The 23980-nt window shown below is 40.4% G+C and overlaps 1 protein-coding gene across 1 annotated transcript in view; it reads right to left on the reverse strand.

Moving 5' to 3' along the window:
• Positions 1-17443, reverse strand: part of PKD2L1 (polycystin 2 like 1, transient receptor potential cation channel) — a 61792-nt gene extending 44349 nt beyond the window's left edge. The window contains exons 1-2 of the mRNA XM_033943716.1: positions 17149-17443; positions 859-972 (exon numbers count right to left, since the gene is read on the reverse strand). Of these exons, the coding sequence (XP_033799607.1) occupies positions 859-972; positions 17149-17443 (409 nt within the window). The remainder of the gene's footprint in view (positions 1-858; positions 973-17148) is intronic.
• Between the last annotated feature and the right edge of the window lie 6537 nt (positions 17444-23980).

Genomic DNA, 23980 nt, shown 5'->3' on the forward strand with positions numbered 1-23980 from the left:
TTCTGAAATTAATTTGTTCACAAGCTAATGATATTCTGTCTTCCTGCTGGCATTAGTTACTTAAGAATGAAAATGTAATCAAAGGTCACAAAACTCTGGTGTGATAATTTGGGCATTCTGACCATTCTCATAAAAAAAAAATCAGCCTCTCTCTGTTAGTCCTTTGCTCATCACTGTAGGGCTACCATATGGCTCCAGAAAAAGGAGGATGGATTGAGATACCCAGGTTTTACTTCCATTGCTTTCACTGGAAGTAAAACCTGGGTGTCTCAATCCATCCTCCTTTTTTCTGGAACCATATGGTAACTACTTCATCAGGTTATCCTAATTTGTGATTTGTGGTTTGGGTTTAATGTGCAGAAGATGATCTGAGAATGGTTTGGTTTTACTTGGAATCCCAGTGGTGGTGGGTGCTCGGGGCAAAGACCTTTCACAAACTTTAAACATAACATTTTCAAGAATGAAATATGAAAAAGAATCTAGATTATACACCCAATAATTTCATTTATTTTAAGCATCCGCTAAAATTTCCTAAACATTTATTGTGACTACTATGACTTTAAAATAGCAAGTAGCCATATCAAAAACCTCCACAATGGATGAAGAAAAGGACAGACTGACCTTATAATGAATCTGCACAACCAGACATGGGCAACTCCGGTCCTCGAGGGCCGGAATCCAATCGGGTTTTCAGGATTTCCCCAATGAATATGCATGAGATCTATTTGCATGCACTGCTTTCAATGCATATTTATTGGGGAAATCCTGAAAACCTGATTGTATTCCGGCCCTCGAGGACCGGAGTTGCCCATGTCTGGCTTAACTACACATTTTTGTGATCTCAAAAGGATTACTTACAAAGACAGATATCCACCAAGAAAAATATATAAACCAGCAACTCTCTCAGTGTTGTCTTGACATAAAGCTCTCGATTCTCAGCTGTGTTTTCTGTCAGGGTGGTACCCCAAAGGCCTGGAACAAAACAACACAAAAGTGTGATGATAGGAGTGATAACGCTACGCCTGGAAAATTGGTTAGATAAATTTAAATAAATGCGCATATGTTTATCGTCTTATGGTTAGTCTGTTTTTCAGATCACATGATCTCCGAAAATGGAAGATTGAAATAGAAAAATAAGTGGCAAAGCTGACAAGAGAGAGAAGGGTTATATTCTTCAGCTCTTTGAACATTTAGGAGGGAAGATATCAACCTGAGCGACTGTTAAGAAGGGTTCTTTTACTACAGCTTGTGCTATTTCAGCACAGGCCCCATTTTATACAGCAAAATCTAGTTATTAATAAACTGGATTAACTGTAAAATAACCAGTCTTAAAGGTAGCCCTCATTGATAATTTCCCCCTAACACTCTTATTTCCCCCATTATGTGCATAGGGGAAAATAGATTAATGAATCAGGCACTTAATGAATGATATCAATTTAAAAGTCAGAGAAAACCACTGGGATGTGGCTAAACTGTCTTACCCTGTATAACAAGCTGTACAAATCTGGTCAGAGACGGCCAGGAAGGGTTGAAATATGAGAAATGAAACATTCTTAGTTGAATTTTCATTCTTGTATTTTAACTAATGGCTCAAGATGAATTACATTCAGGTAAAGTAGGTTCTGAATCTTGGCTTCCTTGGTTCTCCACTTTCTGCTTTCACCTCTAGGCTACTCTCTAATACGTATTCCTAAAATGGCGTCTCATCAAGACAGTCTAACAGTACCACAGAATTCTGCAAGCCACAGAATTGTCTCAACAGGTCTTATGAGGACCTGAGCTAAAAAAAAATCCCGTTATCTGGCTATTGATGTCCAGGACCTGAGCTAAAAAAAATCCCGTTATCTGGCTATTGATGTCCACTGATAAAGGCACAGCCATGCCAGTTACGGGTGCAGCCTGAAGCATTCACTCAAAAAGAAGAGTCCGACTACTGGCTCTCAAGTCTCTGCGTGGACAGTATTTAGTATTCAGCTCACAACCTTGGGGTGATCTTTGACTTCTCTCTCTCTCTTTCTCTGCTCAGATACAACAAACTGCCAAAACCTGTTGCTTCTTCCTCTGTAATATCACCAAAATCCATCCTCTCCTTTCTGAACATACTACCAAAACCCTTATCCAAGCTCTCATCACCTCACGCATAGACTACTGCAATGTACTTCTCTCAGGCCTCCCACACACCCATCTCTCACCTCTTCAATCCGTTCAAAATGCTGCTGCACGACTCATATTCCGTGAGAGCCACAATTCTCACATTATCCCTTGCCTCAAGCCACTTCATTTCCAAATACAGTTCAAACTCATCTTACTGGCTTACAAGTGCATTCACTCTGAAGCCCCAGAATATCTCTCTTCACTTATCTCCCCCCTATGCTCCTCCCCTTGAACTCCATTCATCAGTAAGCCCCTCTTATCTGTACCCTTCTCCTCCACTGCGAACTCCAGACTCTGTCCCTTCTTTCTTACTGCACTGTCTGCCTGGAACAGGCTGCCTGAATCAATTCGAGCAAAAAATTGACCCTGGTGCTCCACAGAAGAGAAATCCACAAAAAACAAAAGACTCTGGAGAGCTGATGCTCCAGATGTAGGCTTTATTAAAAATTCAACTTTGTAATCCATTTGAAAGTATCTAGGTCCCAATCCATTAGGAACTATGGATCCAACATGGTCCGTGTTTCGACAGTGCTGTCTTCCTCAGGGGTCCATGTAGGTCAAATAACAATACCTCGTGGATTATATATGTCCAAATCCTGGAAAGGCTCTGCGCTGATGAGAAGTTCTCAGATACTTTCATGCGGATTACAAAGTTGAATTTTTAATAAAGCCTACATCTGGAACATCAACTCTCTACAGAGTCTTTTGTTTTTGCGGGGTGGGGGGGGGGAGTTGCCTGAATCAATACATCATGCTCCATCCCTAACAGTATTCAAATCCATGCTAAAAGCCCACTTTTTTGAAACCGCTTTCAACTCTTAACTCTTTCAACTGCTTTCAACTCTTAACTCCCACTCATTGCTGTCACATACCTATACCCACTGTATCATTTCCTATACCATAATCTCCCCAACTCTGAGATGTCCTGCCTGTCAAATTAGATTGTTAGCTCTTCTGAGCAAGGACTGTCTATTGTATGTTAAATGAACAGTGCTGCGGTGCTTTAGAAATGTTAAATAGTATAAAATGTTTGCATTTTCCTCAAGACCAGATTCTGCCCATAAATAAAGCATATTATTTACCTGCTTTGAATACAAATTTTGATGTTAACAATGTACCTATGGGTGAGAATCTAGGTATTGACAATGATTTAAAAAATCTTACGGCAGTTTTAGAAAATTTGTCTTCAGATATTGTTGAAAGAGCTACCCTAATTGTCAACTTTATATTTGAGCAAGACCTTAACTCTATCATGAGTTTGTTCTTTAAAAAGCCAAGGATACTTTTTTGTGGTCAACGTTTATGGTTGCACTATGATGTAATCAAAGTAACTCAGGAAAGGTGGAAGTTATTTTTGGAAATGCGAGAGGAGACAAGGAGGTTGGGGGCTATTTTTATGCCGGCCTATCCATGCAAATGTGTTAAGTTCCAGGGTCTAAAATATGTTTTCTTCATCCCTGATCATCTATGATTTTTCTTAGACCTCAAGGGGTTAACCAGTGGTGGGGAAGTAGCTAAAAAATAAAAAAAAAAATAAAAAAGCTGGGCTGTAGATGTTTAAGTTTTTTCTTTTTAAAGATATAATGCCATTTTTTCTCCCTTTAATTTTCTTTTTTTTCCCTCTCTAAGGAAGAGTTAAGATCCATTTTTTTCTACATTTTGCAATGTTGTATTGATGGCATTTATGTTGGAATTTACTCTATTTCTTGTGAAAGTAGTTTTTACTTGTAAAGTTTGTTAAATCAATAAAAATTAAATTATATTAAAAAAAAGAAATGTTAAATAGTAGTAGTAGTAGAGCCAATTTATTCCTTTCAAAGAGACCTATATCAGGCATTTAGTGGGGAAGATATTAACATGGGCTACCATGGGCTACCATGTTACCACAGATCCCATTTTACCACAGATCCCATTTTATGCAAAGAGACCTAGATACTAATAACCTCAGTTGTCAGTAAAATAACTCATCTTATTCATAGCCCATATTTATAACTTCCCTCCTTAATCTGTGTTTCCTTTTATAAGCTATACAGCCTGTAATGGAACCCACGTGGGAAGGGGGTCATACTGGACTTAGTGCTTACAAATGGGGAAAGTGTTTCTGATGTTACAGTGGGTGATCATCTGGCAGCCAGTGATCATTGCATGGTACGGTTTAATATTAAGATGGGTATAGAGAGGGCTCATTCAAAAGTAAAGATGGGGAATTACGTCAAGGAATTGTCTGGATGGGAACATCTGGAAGGAGTGGAAATGCAAAGGGGAAAACTGAAAGCGACAAACCTTTTTGAGAGGCAAGTAAGTAAAAGTAAGAGGAAAAGAAGGACGCTTTGGTTCTCAAAAGTAGTAGTTGAGAAGGTAAGGAATAAGAGGTTAGCTTTCATAAACTATAAAAGATTGCAGAAAGAGGAAGACAGGCAAAAATATCTGGAAAAGTTAAAAGAGGCTGGTCATGTAGTCAGGAAAGCAAATATGCAAATGGAATAAAAACAGCTGACACGGTAAAACAGGGAGACAAGACATTTTTTAGATATATTAGTGATAGGAAGAAGTGCAAATGTGGCATTGTGAGACTCAAAGGTGAAGGGAGGAAATATGTAGAAGCTGATAAAGAAAAGGCTGAATTGTTTAACAAATATTTCTGTTCTGTGTTCACAGCTGAAGCGCTGGGAGCGGGACCACAGAAGACAAACATGAATGGGGATGGAGGAGTGATAGACCCTGATTTAATTTCAGAAGGTTGTGTTCGTGAGGAGCTAGTTAAAATAAAATAGACAAAGAGATGGTGCCAGATGGTGTATATCCGAGGGTGCTGAAGGAACTTAGGGAAGTTCTGGTGGCTCTGCTGACTGACCTTTTCAATGAGTCTCTAGAGTCAGGAGTGGTACTGGAGGACTGGAGAAGGGTGGATATGGTCCCTCTCCACAAAAGTGGAAGTAAGGAAGAAGTCTGACTTCTGTGGTAAGCAAATTAATGGAAATGCTTTTAAAACAGAGAATTGTGAAGTTTCTGGAATCATGTGGATTACAGGACCAGAGGCAACATGGATTCACTAGAGGTAGGTCTTGTCAGCCAAATCTGATCAATTTTTTTGACTGGGTGACCAGAGAACTGGATAGAGGGAGTGCGCTAGATGTGATATATTTAGATTTTAGCAAAGCCTTTGACAGTGTTCCTCACAGATATCTAATAAATCAACTGAGTCCTAAAATGATGGGCTGGGTCAAGAACTGGTTGAGTGGAAAGCGACAGAGGGAAGTGACCAATGGAGATCGCTCTGAGGAAAGGGATGTTACCAGTGGTGTGCTTCAAGGTTCTATTCTTGGGCCTGTTCTTTTTAACATTTTTATAAACATTGTCCAAAACCCATCTTAAAACTAACAGTTGATCTGGTGCCACAGAAAGCTAAGCTATACATGATAGGTTCTGAGTGGTGACAGCGGATCAGAATAATCTTAAAAAAAAAAAAAAAAAAAAAAAAGCTCCCCATTCAATCCTAGAATTCAAACTTTTGGCCATACAGTTTGTAAAGAAAAAAAAAAATCAGTGTTGCCATGTCTACTTGGAAAGAAAAACAGAGCTAGTCTCATTACTTTTAAATCAACCCTCCTATAACGCACAAAGATAGACCAGCTATATAAATGGCCTGATTTGGTCGCTAAATATAGTCATTTAACGCTTTATATTTCACGGATAGCCAGCTATCTGTTAGCTGCTAAGCACTAATATTCAGTAGTCATCTCGCTCAGAATATTAGTGCTTAGCGGGCTTAGTTCTATTTAACCAACCAGGAGTTGTTCCTGGCCTGTTAAACAGCACTGAATATAAGCTGTTTATTTTATTTATTTATTTTTAAAAAGTTGGTACATTAGACCATTTTCTATTCTAGTGTCCATTGATACTTTCTTTTTGGAAATCAATCTGGGGGTCAAATAAATAGCTTGTTAGAAAATCCGGTGGCATTATCGTATGATACTGTGTTATTTGGTACATCAATGAGAGCAAGTAACCAAATATCCTCTAAAAATAACAAGCTTCTACTCATTATGACAGGGGTTGCCATACAACATATATTGAAAAATTGGGATCGTCTGAATTATAGCTTTTGGCGGAATTCTCTATGTCACATATTTAAAATGGAAAGGGTAATTGCCATGCAGCAGGGGAATTTTAAGAAATTTCAGGATATTTGGGAGCCATTAACAAAATACTGTAATGAATAAATATCATTTTCCCCCTTAAATATGCACATCTAAGGTGGGGGAGAAGGGTGTATGTGTATGTGGGGTATTTTGGTTTTCTTATGAGTACAAATAATGTGGAGGGGGGTTATTATATGTCTTCTTATGTTTGATAAAAGTTATTGAATATGGGGGAGGGATCTGAATTAGATTTTAATAGGATATTAAGTGTTGTATTTAACTATAAATTGATGTTATATGCTGTTGCACTTATTGTAAGTTTTAAAATTGAATAAAGAATATTAAAAAAATAAAAATTTGCCCCGTCTACCTCCTAAGTGGGTTACAATAGAAAACATACATATTCAAAACTTACTCAAACATAGTACAACAGGCACATCCTATCCATTCCTTCCAAATATAATCAATAAAATTAGCATAACGCTAATAAAAAGTTCACCCCATATGAACTGTAAAATACATTTTTCTTCATAACTAATAAAATGATCAAGCCTGACACCCAAAATGATGAGAAATGTTTCTGCATCTCTGACTGCCATATTTTCTTGGTCTCAGACTACATTCCTTTATACTTGAAAATCTTCTCTCTTTCCACACAATTTGCAAAGTAATTGTTTGGGCCTTATACTTGATTAATGCCATTCTGGAATTTTCTCTTTTACCCCATGACAAGTTTTCATGTGTCCAACTTTTTATCTTTCTTCTGCAGCATATAAAATCTGGCCCGCGGGGTACTGAAATTTGGCCTGCCAGCCAATTTCAAATTTTCCCCAAAGCTGTACAAGCGCTGCATCATTTGTAGGGTCACGCGGCCTGCAGAGGATCGCTGGTCGGCAGTAGCGATCCTTGCAGGCCTCCGTAGTTTCAGCTGCACCTTCCCTCTAGCGCGGTCCCACCCCTCCTTTGACGTACGGGACCGCAGGTAAGACCATGCCAGAGGGAACGTGCAGCTGAGGCTGCAGCAGCCTGCTAGGATCGCTAATGCTGACCAGCGATCCTCTGCAGGCCGCGTGAACCTACAGATGATGCCGCGTGAACCTGCAGAGTTAGGTCCCAAGCAGACCTACAGCTGAGGAAAGGTATTTGGGGGGTTTCCTAAAGGGAAGGAGAGAGATCATTCCATTTTCTATTCATGTATTACAATGGTGTCCAGGAGGCCTCATGCATTCCAGGGAACAGTTTTTATTATTTCAACACCCACCTGCCTGCATGCTTCTCAACCTTCTCTGCCCCCATCCCCACCCCTACTCCCTTGCTACTAGGTAAAGAATGACATGGTGACAAAACTCATCACCGTTCCTGTCCCCGCGGATAACTGCGGGAAACCATCTTCATGTTATTCTTTAAGGAGAGAGGGAAGAATCAGAGTATGAATGGGCCCAGCCACTGACCCTCAAGCTTTGCTTTGAAGAATGCTGGTGTAGAAGGACTGAGGTTGAAATAGACACTAAAAAATGACATGGGATTATTTCCCGCGGTTATCCGCGGGGACGGGGACGGTGATGAATTTTGTCACCGTGTCATTCTCTACTACCAGGCTCCTGCAGTTATATTATTGAATAATAATGCACAACACCCTCTCATTCACCCCTGCCTCAACAAGAGCACACACATACACACAAAATCAGAACAGACTGACTAATCCAAAATTTGGCCCCCATGCCTGTCTAGGACCTAAAAGAGAGATGAAAGTCTTTTTTATTTATTTTGCTTACATCACAGAGCCGGTGTGGGGTTGGAGAGGTTGTAACCCTATACTTCTGTTAAGACTAAGGGGTCTTTTTATTAAGGTGCGCATTTAGTGTGCGCTAAATCGGTTAGCGTACCTTAATATAAGGACCACTAAGTGTATCAAAACAAAATTTTGGCCCGTGACTTAGCCTTTTTTTTTTTTCAGATTTCGGCCCCTTATGTGATTGAGTTTGACACCCCTGATCTACATGGACTGACTTTCCTTTATTCAGTATAACTCCCATATTCTTAATCTCAGCAGCACTAATCCAGTTTTTGAATACCACCAGGTGCCTTAACCACATATGAACTTAGAAACACCAACCAACCCCTGTCTTACCACCTTTATATAGAGTCATAACATTTGGGCTTTCCTACTTCTTGGACACATACCACATTGTTTCAGATCATTGATTGAACCATATCCATGTCATTCTCTTCTTGGTTGGGCTGGACCAGGATTGGTCTCTTTTGGAAACAGGATACTGGGCTAGACGGACCACTGGTCTAACCCAGTATGGCTATTCTTATGTTTTTATGGTTAAAGTATGACAATCATGCTTTAATAGAAAAAAGAAATGGTTAATTTAGGATTCAGAAATCCAGAGACCAAATGCATATTTGGAGGTAAAAACTAGCATGTTTGAAAGAGGAAAGAGATCTGGGAGTGGTCATTTCTTTTGATCTTAAGATAGCCAGTCAGCATGACAAAGTAGTTGGGAAAGCTAATAGCGCGCTTGGATGCAGAAACAGAGATAAGTAGTAGGAAGACTGAAGTTAGATAACCTTTCTATAGGCTCTTGAAAAAAAACATGCAGTTGCTATTTATGTTCTAATTGATCTGTGTCATTATATCATCTAAAATATAATAAAACGGTAAGCCGCGCATGCGCACTTCCTATGCGTGCGTCCGTTTTCCGTGAGCTGTAGCTAGGAAGTGCGCGTGCGCGGCTTACGGTCTGGCCTTCCCTGCTCTCCACCTGCGGAGCGGCGGCTGCCGGCCGCTAGCACCCCCTGCCCTCTCCGTGGCCTGGCTCCCTTGCTGGGGTTTTTCGCGGTGGCGGCTCCTCTTGCGTCCGGCCCTGTGTTACTTACCCATCAAACAATTTCTGCCGTTGCCGAAATTTGGCCCACCGTTCCTTCCCTTCCTCCATCATAGTTTTACTATTGGAAAGTGCTCTGAGTTACTGCTGGAGTGGTAGCATAAGATGGTGATAAATACAATAAAATATGAGTAAACCTTATTTTAAGAATTGTGTTTAGTCCTAGAGACCACATGATAAGGTAGAGGTAATTGAAAGGAAGATGACGGAAAGAAAAGAAAGACGGGGAAGGGGAGATATGATATACACACTGAAATATCTTGCAGTTTTTACTGAAGCATTCTCCATAGGTTGTGACCTCTTCAAGGACAAGAGAACAATAGATAAAGCTGAAGTAAGAAAAATTATTTTATCCCTGAGAAGTTCATAAACCTCTGAAAAGAATTCCAGTAGAAATTAAAGGAGGCAGAAGGAAGGAGTAAAACACAGATTAAAACCTGCGTTGGCAGAGTTGGTAAATATGGATGCTTGAGCAAGAGGTCCTTTTCTGATGAGAGCTTTTACATGTCTATGTTAAGAGAAAGCAAAGAGTGGCAGCTAAGATAAAGTACAGTGCAAAAGAGCACGATCGTGTATTTGGTGAGAATCAAGGAAGGAAGATGAGAGAGTGGCATGTGCCACGCAGGAGAGAAACCTCTGGATGTTCTTCAGCAGGTAGCAATAAGCTGATGATGATGGAAGGAGGAATGCTGGGTTTACATAGGGAGAGACATAATCAGTAGAAGAAAAATGATGAAAATATTATGCATAATTCTGGAGGAGATAAGTTTGGTAAAGTTTAGAGCCACTTCAAGTGTGACTTCTTAAACATAAGGTTAAGCATTGGTAACCATAGATAATATATATGGTGGGGGAAGGGAGAGGTTAAGGCAGAAGGAAGCAAAAGGATATTAGTGGGATTCTGAGTTAGAGGGGCAACTACTGTTGTGGGGAAAAGAGATCATTGTACTTGGCAGTCAAAAATTTGGATAACATAAGATTTAAAGGATGAATGAAAAAATTGATATGTACTGTTGTGGTATATGTACTTTTTCTATATTTGAAGCTTTTATGTTAATCAAAATGATATATTTTTTTTTTAAATATTTATTCTTTTTTTAAATATTTTTTATTCTTTTTTTAAATTCTTACATCAAGTGAAATACATGTAATACATTCAATTATGAAAAAACACTTGAAATTATTATTAAATGTTCTTACAATGTGAATTAAACCCTTTATCAGAATTTTATATCATATTAATATTACAATAGTTTTCCCTCCCTACCCCTTCTATATGTTCTATACATGTGTTATTATATCTGATCAGTAGAATAATTTGTCAATGGTCCCCATATTTTATTAAATTTTTTAATATAACCTTGTTGTAATGCCAATACTTTTTCCATTTTATATATATGACAAATTGAATTCCACCAAAAAGTGTAATTCAATTTAGTGTAATCCTTCCAGTTCTGAGTAATTTGCTGTATGGCGACCCCTGTTAAAATTAATAAAAGTTTATTATTGCTAGCTGATATTTTAAATAAAGATATAAAAATAGTGCAGGGTCTGCCCCCAAAACTCTTTAAGATGAGATGTATATGATTACAGTTATGAAAGTCATTTGTGGCCGACTGAAAACTGCCCTTCCCAATATGACTAAAGTATGCATGGTCCACACTCCTCCTCAATGTATGAACATTTAGCCATATTTAAGTGAAGTGTTCCCAGGAGCATGTTTACATTGCAGGAGGAATTTAACATATACTGGTTAACGGAATATATATAAATATATATTTCCCAGTACATTAGAAGTGTGCATTATACAAGGAGGTTTTTTTTTATGACTGATGATTGAAGTATGGAGGAGAGCCAATGAAAGCATTTCGCTCTCTCCCATAGCTCACAGTGTTGTACCCTGTGGCTTCTGAGGCCTTTTTCCTCCTTGCAATATAACTGATGTTTATGGCATTTATGGTTAGGGAATAATATGACATAATATCCAGCATTTAATTAACTGTAGTTTATTCAATAGTAAAAAGTAATATTTACTCCACTTCCTCCATTTTTGAGTTTGGAATTTCACATGCATAGGCTACATTTTTTACTCTATATGCGTTACCTTTCATGGAAAAAACATCTAGGGCAAATTGTTTAGGACATAAAGGAGATAAGCACTTAGAGGTGAATTTTCTCAAAAAATATTTGGTGCTTCACATAGGTCCCCTTTTATCAAGCCGAATAGCACGAGCCGACGTGGTAAATGCAGTGAAGCCCTTAGGAATTGAATGAGCTTTGGTGCCTTTTCCGCGTGGCACTCGCTACCTCGGCTTCATAAAAGAGGCCCTTTAGTTTTTATGCTCCTGGACAGTTCTGAAGTTCCTTTTAGTATCGTGATCATAACATAACAAGTCACTTCTGTACCGCATAGCTGGTAAGTTCGATGCGGTTTACAAAATTTAACAAATAATACAAGCTGTAAAGAATTAATTAATTGGCGAACAGATGTGTCTTCAATTGCTTTCGAAAACGATTATAAGACATGGAACTCAAAAGCAAAGGTTTCAGTTCCCTGTCCCAGAAAAGCCTGATAAAAAAGCAAAGATTGGTAGTGTTTTGAGTAACATGTTTAAAACATTACCTCTTTCAAGAAGAAAATATGACACTCATTTTTTTCTGCCCTGATTTAAATGGGATACAAGCACCATAATAACTATGAATGGCAAATTCTCTTAATTAAAACTCCCTTTGTCAGACTCTGAAATCTAGTTAACCTGTCTTTTCATATTATGAAACCATATCAGTGAAAGAAAATTTTCAGACATAAACCTAGCACTTAACTGATGGCATTCCCAGAACCTTCTATACAGTAATGATTTTTCTTTACCTTTCAGGCTAATAGCACTTCTTTTCCACCCATAATCTTTTATGTGGGTTAAAAATCCAATATGTTAATTTTTTTTTACTTGCACGTTGGCTAGCCTGATCTATATCAATATTCTCCAAAGTGTTAAATTCTCAAATTAGCTATTTACAGAATTCAGTAAGTAGCTAGGTTTTACACCTTTGGTTAATGGATGACAGGCTACTCTTTGGCACTGTGATTTTATACTGATCAAAGAGTGAAAGTGATGGCTGCCAGATAAGTCTTATACCTTAGTCTATGGGTCAAATTATTTATAAACCACTTAAATGGGTCTTACATGTTTGTTGTCAACTGTTGGCAATATGGAATGCCTCTTCAAGTGTTTATCCATCAAGAAAGTCTTTCACAAAATTTACCCCCTCCCAATCCAGGGAGACGGACACACAGGCCCCGGATGTAGGCCCTGGATTCTGTATAGGACGCCCATTCTCAGCAGCCGTCTAAGCGGCTTTTGAGAATGCACACGGGCGTCTTATATAGAATCGCGTCTGTCTACCTCGCCTACCTACCCTGATTCTCTAACCAGCGTCCATGTCACAGGCACCAGTTAGAGAATTGCATTGCCGCTAAGCTGATCGAGGCAAGGGAATCTCCCTGCCGCGATCAGCTCAGCGGCCGTGGCAGGAAGTGTCTCAGCCAAGAAGTTGGCCGGCAGGAGGGATGCCCAGTCCCTCCTGCTGTAACCCCTAAAGCCCCCCCCCCATGAATGTCCATGGCAGGAGGAGTGCCTAATTCCTCCTGCCACCATTGCCCGAAGATCACCAGCAGGAGGGATGCCCAGTCTCTCCTGCTGGAACCCCCTCCCACCCTGAAGATGGTGAATAACATGAAGAAAGACCCAGCGAAACTTGAAGAATAGTCTGAAATTTGGCAGCTAAAATTTAATGCTAAGAAATGCAAGGTCATGCATTTGGGTTGCAAGAAACCCGAAGGAACGGTACAGTTTAGGGGGTGAAGAACATATGTGCATGACACAAGAGTGGGACCTGGGTGTGATTGTATGTGATGATCTTAAGGTGGCCAAACAGGTTGAAAAGGTGACGTTGAAAGCTAAAAGGATACTAGGGTGCACAGGAAGAGGTATGCCTAGTAGGAAAAGGGAAGTATTGATGCCCCATAGGGTCCCTAATTTTAGGCAAATATCATAAAATTTTGGGGTATATATATAGGTCAGAAAAGAGGGGGAGGGGTGATCAGAAGAGAAATGGGAGACTAAGATTTGGGAAAGTAAAGATAAAAGATTGATTGGGGGGGGGATCAACAGGAAAATTAGATATGTATTGTTCCTAATTATAATCTTGTCAGTATGCAGCTGGTGACAGTGAACTATTTTTAAAGTACTTTTCTCCACCAGTCAAATTAGACCCAAATATTTAAAGCTGAGCCATGTCTGGGCATTGGTACTGAATATCTGGGTGAATGGCAGTGGCGTAGTAGAAGAGGGGGTGGGGGGGTGGTCTGCCCCAGGAACGGTCTTGGTAGGGGTGTTGGCACCTGTCCTCCTCTCTGTCCCTGCTCCTCCCTGCTCCCACTGCCACGTGCGTGCACCCCTTCCCTCCTCTCATACCTGTTTAATTTTCCTTGCGTGAGCAGCATTACGAACATGCTGCCCATGTCGGTCATCTCTCTCTGACATCACTTCTGTGCCCCGGGTCTAGCAGTGACATCATAAGAGCATACGAATAGCCTTTCTGGGTCAGACCAATCCAGGTCCCTAGTACCTCACCAAAACCCAAGGAGTAATAACAAAAAATTCCTGAATCCCAAAGAGTAGCAACATTCCATGATACTGATCCAGGGCAAGCAGTGGCTTCCCCCATGTCTTTTTCACTAACAGACTATGGACTTTTCCTCCAGGAAATTGCCAAAACGTTTCTTAAAACCAAAGGGGGAAGGGAAGGGGGCATACATGTAGCGGGGTGGGGGGGTCAGGAAGGAGCAGAGGGTGGAGAACAGGGCGGGGGAGGGGCACCACTGCCCCTCGCTATGCCACTGGCAATACCCAGCTATATGATCACTAGCAATACGAGGGGCCACTGAGAAGTCCTCAGCACAACCAAGAAGAGAATGATGTGGAGCCATGAAACTCACAAGTTATTCCACACTTTTCTTGACACTTTGTTTCAATGAGGCAAATGTATCTAGCAAATGGACACAAGTATAGGGAAACTAAGCCATCGTGAGATCAATGATGAGATTGGCTCTTAGGCAATGGTAGAATGAGGCATTATGACATCACAATACAAGGGGCTGCTGAAACGTTCTCAGCCCAACTAAGAAGAGAATGATGTGGAGCCCTGAAACTTACAAGTTATTCCACACTTTTCTTGGTACTTTGTTTCAGTGAGGCAAATGCATCTAGGAAATGGGCACGAGTATAGGCCATTGTGACATCACTGATGAGATTGGCTCTTAGGCACTGGTGGAATGAGGCATTATGACATCACAATACAAGGGGCCGCTGAAACGTTCTCAGCCCAACCAAGAAGAGAATGACGTGGAGCCATGAAACTTACAAGTTATTCCCCATTTCTTGACACTTTTCATTTCATTTCATATCATTGGGGAAAAAAAGTGTCAAGAAAAATGTGGAATAACCTGTAGGTTTCATGGCTCTATATCATTCTCTTCCTGGTTGGGCTGAGGACTTTTCAGTGGCCTCTCGTATTCAGTGATGTATCCACATAGCTCATGCAGCAAAGTGAGGACTGCTGTTTACACGGTCCCGCTCGATAACTTCCAGGACTTCCCTGATTCTGCCTAGCGCAGTGTATCACAAACTGTGTGCCACCCGAGATTCCACCTGTGCCGTGAGATGCCAGGGAGGAGGAGAAGCGCTGGTGTCGGCTGACTGCCTACAGGACGTGCCTGTAGGCAGTCAGCCAGCATCAGCACCTTTCCTCCTCCCCGGTGCCTCTCCATGCCTCTTCCCTTCCAGCACTCCCCACCACTAGCAGCTCAGGGCCCCGTTTAGAGGGCCTTCGCGCATGCACGGATATCGACGTGATGACATCACGCATGTGTGTGATGTCATCATGTCGATGTCCGCACACTTCCGGGTGCCCTTGAGCTGCGGCCACCAGTTTAGTGTGTTGCGGCTTCACAAAGTTTGCAAGACACTGGCCTAGAGAGTGCTGGAATGGTTAGAGCTGATAATCAATGGACTTGGTTATAAGCCAGTGAATATCGGAGGTCCGTTAGCTCAGCATGATTTACCCCCCCTCCACCCCGCTTTTACAAAACTGCACAGGTTTTTAGCACTGGACGGTCTGCTGAATGGTCTGCACTGCTCCGACGGTCATTGAGTTCCTATGAATATCGAAGTAGCTCAGAGAATTCAGCGTGCTGGATGGTGCTAAAAACCTCTTCCGTGGTTTTGTAAAAAAAAAAAAAAAAGGGAGGGGGGCAGGAGCCTTGCCTGCTTTAACCACTCAGAATATGTACTTCATTGCGCTTGAAGTAATCACATCAAAGCAATTTGAATGTGAACGTGAACACTAGAATTGCTATTCCTCAATAAAAAGGTATTATATAACTACATTGTAAAAGAGTTAAGCCTTCTTCAGCTATTGTAAAAAGACTTGATCTGAATTAGGAATTTAAATTTTGCTGCAGTATCTGATTTTTAAGATCACCGTGCATCTCTGTAACAAAAGCGTAATATTTTTGCTGTTTCCTGTAGGATGTACTGCCTGTATTGAAAAGTTATATACCGTAAAACCTTGGTTTGCAAGCATAATTCATTCCAGAAGCATGCTCGTAATCCAAAACACTCGTATATCAAAGTGAATTTCCCCATAAGAAATAATGGAAACTCAGACGATTCGTTCCACAACCCTAAAACATTAATACAAAATACATGTACTTGTATTGCAAGACCTCGCTCGTTTAGAACAGTCGCTATACTCTTGCAGTGTCAGAGAGAGAGAAGAACCATCGGCTCAGTTGTGATGTGTATATACTGTATGTACTTGTATTGCAATACATTGCTTGTATATCAAGTTAAAATTTAATCAAATGTTTTGCTTGTCTTGCAAAACACTTGCAAACCAAGTTACTGGCAATCCAAGGTTTTATTGTATGGGCATTGGGCTGATCAGGATTGGGGAAACTGCAGCAGTAACATCCACAACGCTGGGGAGAAGGATCCTAGTCACTGCACAAGAGCGAAACCTAAAGGTAACATTTAGGATGTACACAAGCCTAGTCCCAAAGGGAGCTGCAATCTGCAAAACCCTGTTAAATTGAGCTCCAGTGATAAGTGGCTTATAGACGAAGGTGAGGGAATAAAACGGGGACTAATCAAAAGGTCGCTGCTAATGTAGTCTCATGAAAATGCAGTCCCAGCTGGGGCAAAATTGGGTTGATGGGGAAGCATAAAGGAGAAAAAAAAGAAAAGTAAAAACATTAAAAGGCAGCTTTAAATTTAGGGAAAGGTGATGCGAGAAGGTTGCAAGTCACTTTGGGAAACCGTACTTCTTTATCTCAGAAATTTAATTTCCTATACAGTTTTATAGAGAAAAAAAAAATGCATAGAAAAATTGCCTTCCAGAAAAACATTAAGCTTTAATGATTTTTTTCTATGAAAATGCCCCGCTGCCCCTCCCCCCCAATTGCAAGAAAACATATAGGGCTCCTTTTACTAAGCCGCGTTAGGGCATTAACGCGCGGATTAGCGCATGCTAGACGCTAACGCCAGCATTGAGCTGGCATTAGTTCTAGCTGCGTAGCGTGGGTTTAGCACGCGCTAAAATGCTGCGTGTGCTAAAAACGCTAACGCAGCTTAGTAAAAAGGAAGCCCTAGACTTTGGCAAAAACGTTATTTCAAAACTTCAAAAGCAAACTAATCTGTGGAAGGCTTTGTTATTATTAATGAGATATTTTTTTGCATTATGTTTGCTTTCCTTTTGCCCTTAAATCTGGCCTCAAACCTGTTGTGCATGCAGCCATTTACACTTTAAGACCTCATACAATTTGCAGTAAAGCTCGGAATGTGGGTCATTTCAGTTTCTGCATTACTTGGAGAAAACCCAGCGATAACAGTAGTTACCTCGGATCCCTTTGAAGACGTGGTAGCAGCATCCACAGAAAGGTTTCTGTTTCTTCCCCTCTTCTTGTCTGGTTTTATCTTGATAAGGAGGAGGCTCCCCGAAACTCTCAATATTCTCATAGGGATTCTCCAGGATGGATTTGGGATTGTAAATGGCTCGGATTTTCAGAGCCGTGGAGGGAGAGCCATCGTAAACGGGATTATCCCAAGCTTTCTTCCCCAGGTTTTCCAATTCATGCTCTTCCTGGGCTCTGAAGTGGCTGTCTGCCCTGTTATTTAACCTGGAGGAGCTCATACTTTTGCAATACTGTAAAACTAACTCCAAATGCAGGCAGCGTCCTCTTTTCCAAAAGGATGAGCTCAGTACACTTGGAAGTTCTTGCTAAGCAGGTAGTAAGTAGCGGTTGCAGGGACGGTGAGAGCCTTTGAAGGGTCTAGTGGGAGCTCGGTTTTATAAAGGTTGATCAAGTATGGGATGGATGACACACTGCAGGGCGGTGCAGGCCATTGTGAGAACAGCCGTCAGCTCTGATCGCCCTGCTGCCAAGGATAATGAAAAGAGCCTTCTTTAGAAAACGGAGTGAAAAGGTATTAAAATACAAATGATGAGGGTCAGCAAGTCCGGGAACGTGTCATTTATAAGCCGTGACTACAAAGGACTAATAAGTTGCACTTGTAATTGAACAGGAGAGAGACAGCAGAGAGCCTGTGGTATGACATGAACTGTAGCCCCAGGGCTGAGAGGTTCTAAGTTCTGCACCTGCAGTGAATTTGGTGTATGTGGGAAACGCATCAGCTCTTTCTGAAAGGGTCTGTGTTGGACCATTCATCTACTTAAGGCTAGATTCACTAAGCAAACCGACCGGTTTGCGACCCCTCTGCGACCCGATCCGATTCGGATCCGCGCATGCAAATGAGGGGAACGGCATGCAAAGTAGGCAGGGACGCGATTCACAAAACAAATTTTGCGAACCGACTGGGCTGGCCGATCAACCCAAGAAGTGACTGCTGGGGACCAGTCGCAAATGGCCTTTCCGACTTTCCATTGTCGCCCTGCTCTCTGCACGCCCTGCTCTCTGCTGCCCCCAAATCTCTCCTGCATGCCGCCCCGAATCACCGCCCTGCTCTCCCCCCCGAATCGCTGCCCTGCTCTCCCCCCCGAATCTCTCCTGCCTGCTGCCCTGCTCTTCCCCGCACAGCGAGCCCGTGGTTTTAACCTGCGGGTTCAAGCAGGTTAAAACCATGGGCTCACAAAGAAGTTGAGAGGTTTAAAAATAGTTTAAAAAGAGGCTGCTGATGCCGCCGGGGATTGAGTCGGGGCCCCCCCAAAGAAAACAAAAAACAAAATGCAGCAAACGAACATGAACGTATGCGCAGACCATCTACAGGGAAAGCAGATGGTCTACGCATGCCTCTAGATCTCACACTAGCAATCTGTGTCGGCGCATGGGGGCGTTCCTCTGATCACCCCCATTAGAATATTGTTGATTGAAGAATCCATCGGACCTGCCTGGATCGGGCCCGGATCGGACACGATTGGGAAGGTTAGTGAATCTAGCCCTTAGTCTTATTCTGTGCGTTTTGCTTTCTCGTCTAACCGAGGTCTCAAAGGTCAACATTTAAACTCTGATAGAAACTTTTTCTGTCTTGTGACTGATTGTAAAGTATGTATGTCAGGCTCAAATTGTATTCCTGAAGTTTAATGTTCAGAATTTTTTAAAATTGGTGTGTCCTTCTACTTAATGTGCTAGCAATCACCCCCCCACCCAAAAAAAACCCCACAAAACAAAACCCAACAACAAAACAACAACAACAAACAACAGAGCCTGTATTCTAGCCACTCAGTATGAAATCTAAAAACAAAAACAAAAAATTTGAAAGTAAACAAATATTAAGTTTATTTACCGTATTCAATTTTCTATACCGTTCTCCCCAGGGAGCTCAGAACAGTTTACATGAATTGATTCAGGTACTCAAACATTTTCCCTTCTAGGCACCTGTTTCACAATTAGCCACAAGATATAAAATATAACTTAATATTCTCCTATAATTGAGAGAAACCCGTGTATGTTTACACTCAGCATGGGAACCAGTGAGATGCATCTAACAAGAATTAGTAAATCGGAGAGCTTTGGCCACGTGCATTGTTGTATCACTATTCGTTTCATTATTTGGATAGAGCTGTTTATTCAGTATTAACTTCCCTAACATGCATGTATATCTTGGGCTTTATGTATTACTAAAGAATGAATTTCAGTTTAATATTAGGATCACAGGGAAGCAGTATCATTTTGTAGACAGGCACTTTTCGAAACTGGGAACTAATTATTTTTTTAACTTATGCTGTGGGTTTACTGTATGTTTCCAATTTGGGGGTGAACTTCTAATAGAGATGGACCTCTGTCTGCTTCTGTCTGGTGCCTTTTCAGTTTTCTTTATGGGGTCTCTAGATTGGGTGACCCATCAAACGTGCGCTGAAATTTGTGCGCACGACAAATGCGCACTCTGAATGGGAGGTCCGCCCCGACAGGATACTATTTTGTCTTTTTGAGGGTTACAAAGTCTTTTTTGAGGGGGTGGTGGTGGGCCTACACTTAAGAAAAATGGGGAGACCCAATGATCTACAGTGAAAACAAACTACCGATGAAAATGAAAATAAAACCAAAAGCTGTGGTTACAGATATTCTGGAGATAATTTATTAAACACTGACATATAAAACCATGAAAATTCAATTTAAAAAGTACTATGATAAAAAATACTGTGATAAAAATCCAACCGGACCCTACACGGTCCGTGTTTCGGTGAACACACTTTCCTCAGGGGTCCAATGGTTTGCAACCTCACATATAAAGAATTGGACTGAAAACAGTCTATTGTCTTTAAACATGTGAGCAAAGAACACCGCAGACAAGCTATCGAGTGTTAGGGTTAGGTTTACCATGCAATTGTAACAAAATGACTCCTGCTTGCGCAATAGTTTTGTGATAAGGGCTCGAACTTCAAATTTTATAACAATATGCCCAAACGTGAATATTTTACACTGGTGTCCGTGTAAATAAAGTACTTCATACACCACCTCCTCCTTAGATAATTAATTATGTCGGGAGGGAATAGCGGTGTCTGGGTGTCTTCATTGGCTTACAAACTTTTTAGTATGACCATTTTTTACTTTTTTTGTAACTTTTTGAGTTTATATATATTTTAGGAGATTTTTCTATCTATATATATATAAAATCGGAGGTATGTATGTGTGTATGTGCCGCGATCACGCAAAAACGGCTTGACCGATTTGAACGAAACTTGGTATGCAGGTCCCTCACTACCTGGGGTGATATGTTCTGGGGTCTCGTGGCCCATCTGCACACGTGGGCGGAGCTACAAACAGAACATCAGATTTCACCCATTCATGTTAATGGAAAAAATGTAAAAAGCTGCCAACGCAAAAACGGCTTGCCCGATTTGAACGAAACTTGCAACACATCTTCCTTTTCAGTTTAAGAGATTGCAAATTCCAGTGAGACTTGCATTCTCTATCACAATCAACAAATCACAGGGACAGACTATTACATACTGTGGAGTGGATTTAAGATCCCCCTGTTTTTCCCATGGACAACTCTATGTTGCTTGCTCAAGGGTGGGTTCACCCAAGAATGCATATGTTCTTGCTCCTGGAGGTGAAACTAAAAATGTTGTTTATAATCAAGTTTTGTGTTAGTTGTATTGTATTCATTTTGTCAAATATTTCACATTATAATTTGAATATTGTAAAAAAATAATTTCATTCACCACTATAAAGTATCTTTATTTCAATCCATTTACTGTGTTATTGCTATAATTAAATACCCGTGCAACGTCGGGGCATCAGCTAGTATTTAATAATAATCTTAAAATGAATTTTATACTCAACTTAAGTTCATCCAAATCTCTCAGGATCCCACATATTTCGCAAGTTATTGCTTTTTCAAGGATCCCCCAGAGCCGCTGTGTACTCCACCTAACTCAAGCTCTTTAGGTTAGGTTAGGTTTATAGCATGTATGGGAACCCTTTTAGTGGACATCTGGAAGGCCCTGATTTGCTGAGACTCCTCAGGCCCCGCCCCTTCGGCCTGAATCTGGCCCTAGAGCCCTGATTCTATAAATGGCGCCTAAGTTGTAGGTGCCATTTAGCAAGGCTATCAATCATCCAATAGGTGCCATTTATAGAATCGCACCTAGCAGTGCCTAAGCCTTCTTAACCACTGGTAAGCGTTAAAACCAGAGGTGCACTGCCATTTAGGCCAGGGTATTCTTGGCCTAAATGAGTACGCCTAAGGTAGGTGCCTACTGGTGCCTAAGTGAAATTATGTCCAAAATCTGCTTCTAAGCATGCCTACTTGCCAGTAGGTGCCTCGGAGTGAACGTCTACCTCAAAATAGTAAGCAACTACTGGCTAATTCATTTTTAAAAGGTTTTTTAAATTGGGTTTTAATGGTGTTTTCAATTATCAGTATTGATTAAGCCAATTAATAAAATTAGGCACCTAGATCAGCTAGGCTAGGGATCTGCAAAGTAAGGCCCGCAAACCACATCTAGCCTGTGATATGATTTTATCCGGCCCACGGAAGAATTGTGTGGAAATGTGCCTATTGGACTAATTTTCCAATGAGAAGCTGCAAAAGGGTTAAAAAAAAAAAAATCTTTATTGATTTTCATATATCAACAGTGCAATACAGAAGTATATAAACATAATAAATCAAGAAAAGCACATTCATCTTGCAGACATACATGAGCATTTAAACCCACCCATCCACCCACCCATCCAATAACTAGTCAACAAAAACATAAATACATAGACTCTTTCAATAAGCTATCCCTATTTAAAGTAGTAACGTAATCCCACTCTCTTCCCACCCACCTGGATGTATGTATTCATAGGGCTAAAATTAAGATAAAAGTATCCCTCCCCCATCCCTGGATGTGTTTGGAAATAAACAAAAATTAAAGACAAAAGACAACTATAATGAAGAAATAAAAGATATCAATGGTCCCCAAACCAATTTAAATAAATTGCTATGCCCCAACATGTCAGCATTCATTTTCTCAGATCTATAGCTTGAACATAAATTCGCCCACCAAAAAGGAAAATTGAGGCGATCATAATATTTCCAATTACGAGTTACCATCTGCATGGCTATCCCGGTCATAATTAGAAAAAGCCGGCTTTTATAGCGGTCCATGGGGGTGTTGCTAGATTTCAAATGCATTAATTAAAAATGTGTTCTAAATATATTGATATTCCATATTATGTTAATATTAATATTATTCACAACTTTATTTAATACTGAATCGTAATTGTATACTTCGCGGTATGTCTTCATACTTGTTCGACCTTGATCGACCGTGTCAATTCACGGCATTGTAGGTAGCTCTGGTGCTGTGGCTGATTTGGATGCCAATGCTAGGGAAATTAGATTGTTTCAAAATCCGTTGCTGATGTCCTAAGTCAAATTCAAATGGAAATTATTGAACTTCAGGCAAATGAACATATTACATTACATTACAGATTTCTATTCCACCATTACCTTTCGGTTCAAAGCGGATTAAAAAAAGAGTTATGGAAGAAGGGTTACAACGTTAGATCAGAGAAGGTTTCCAAGAGAGGGAAAAGTAGGATCTGGGGTTAGGGAGGAGATGGTAAGAGGGGGGTTAAGCTTTATCATGGTATTAAGCTTTATTAAGGGATTTCTTGAAGAGTATAATTTTTATTTCCTTTCTGAACATCTTGTAGTCTGGGGTTGTTGTCAATAGGTTGGAGACTTGGTTGTCTATCTTCGCTGCCTGAGTGGCCAGAAGTCCGTTGTATAGTTTTTTCCGTTTTACTTCTTTGATTGGGGGGTAAGTGAATGGGGTGTGTGTTTTTCTATGCCTGGTAGAGGTGGTTTGGATGAGGCGGTCGTTTAGGTAGGTTGGGCTGTCTCCGTTTATAGTTTTAAATAGTATATAGTAGAATTTAAATTGTATTCTTTCCTGGATTGGGAGCCAATGAGAATTGATGAATGCCTCAGTAATGTGATCATGTTTTTTCAATGAATAGACGAGTCCTTCCTTGTATTAAAGATAAATACAAGGAAGGAAACTTGATCAATTTTTATAAATTTTTGAACTCTGAGCAGTTTCCAAATTTGAAGAAATTTGCTTGTAAGTTTATCTCCATTTTTGGGACAACGTATCTTTATGAACAAACTTTTCCCCGAATAAAATATATCAAGTCAAAATACAGGGCAAATTTACCTGATGAACATTTGAAGTCGCTACTTGTAATTAGCGTTTCAAAATTTGAACCTCAGTTTAATAAGATTTTAAAAACACAAAACCAGTTCCATCATTCACATTAATGGTTTTGTTATAATTTGTGATGACAATATGAGAATTTGCTGGTAGTGTTCATCGTCATTAATGTACGATAATTTAATCTCACATACTCTAATTAGTTTATAAAATTTTCTGCTTTCAAATAAAACTCATATATCTAGAGTTATTTATCCTTTTTTTTTTTTTTTTTACTACAGCCCGCTGAAAAGGGCTGAAGTACCCAATGTGGCCCTTGTGGCGAAAGGTTTGGAGACCTCTGAGCTAGATGAACCAATCTAGATGCCTAACTTCTGGCACCATTTATAGAATCAGGGTCTATGTGCATAAATACAAATAATGATGACATTTTCATGTGGGGGCGCAAACAGATATATGTAAATATTAAAAATGTCCGTAAGTGCTATTCTGTAAATACTCAAGCCTCTAAATTCTGTATATGGTGCTTAAGATAGTGCGTCCACATCAGCATGCATAGCCAAT

Source organism: Geotrypetes seraphini, chromosome 4, assembly GCF_902459505.1.
Source record: "Geotrypetes seraphini chromosome 4, aGeoSer1.1, whole genome shotgun sequence".
In the NCBI taxonomy this organism is placed as follows: domain Eukaryota; kingdom Metazoa; phylum Chordata; class Amphibia; order Gymnophiona; family Dermophiidae; genus Geotrypetes; species Geotrypetes seraphini.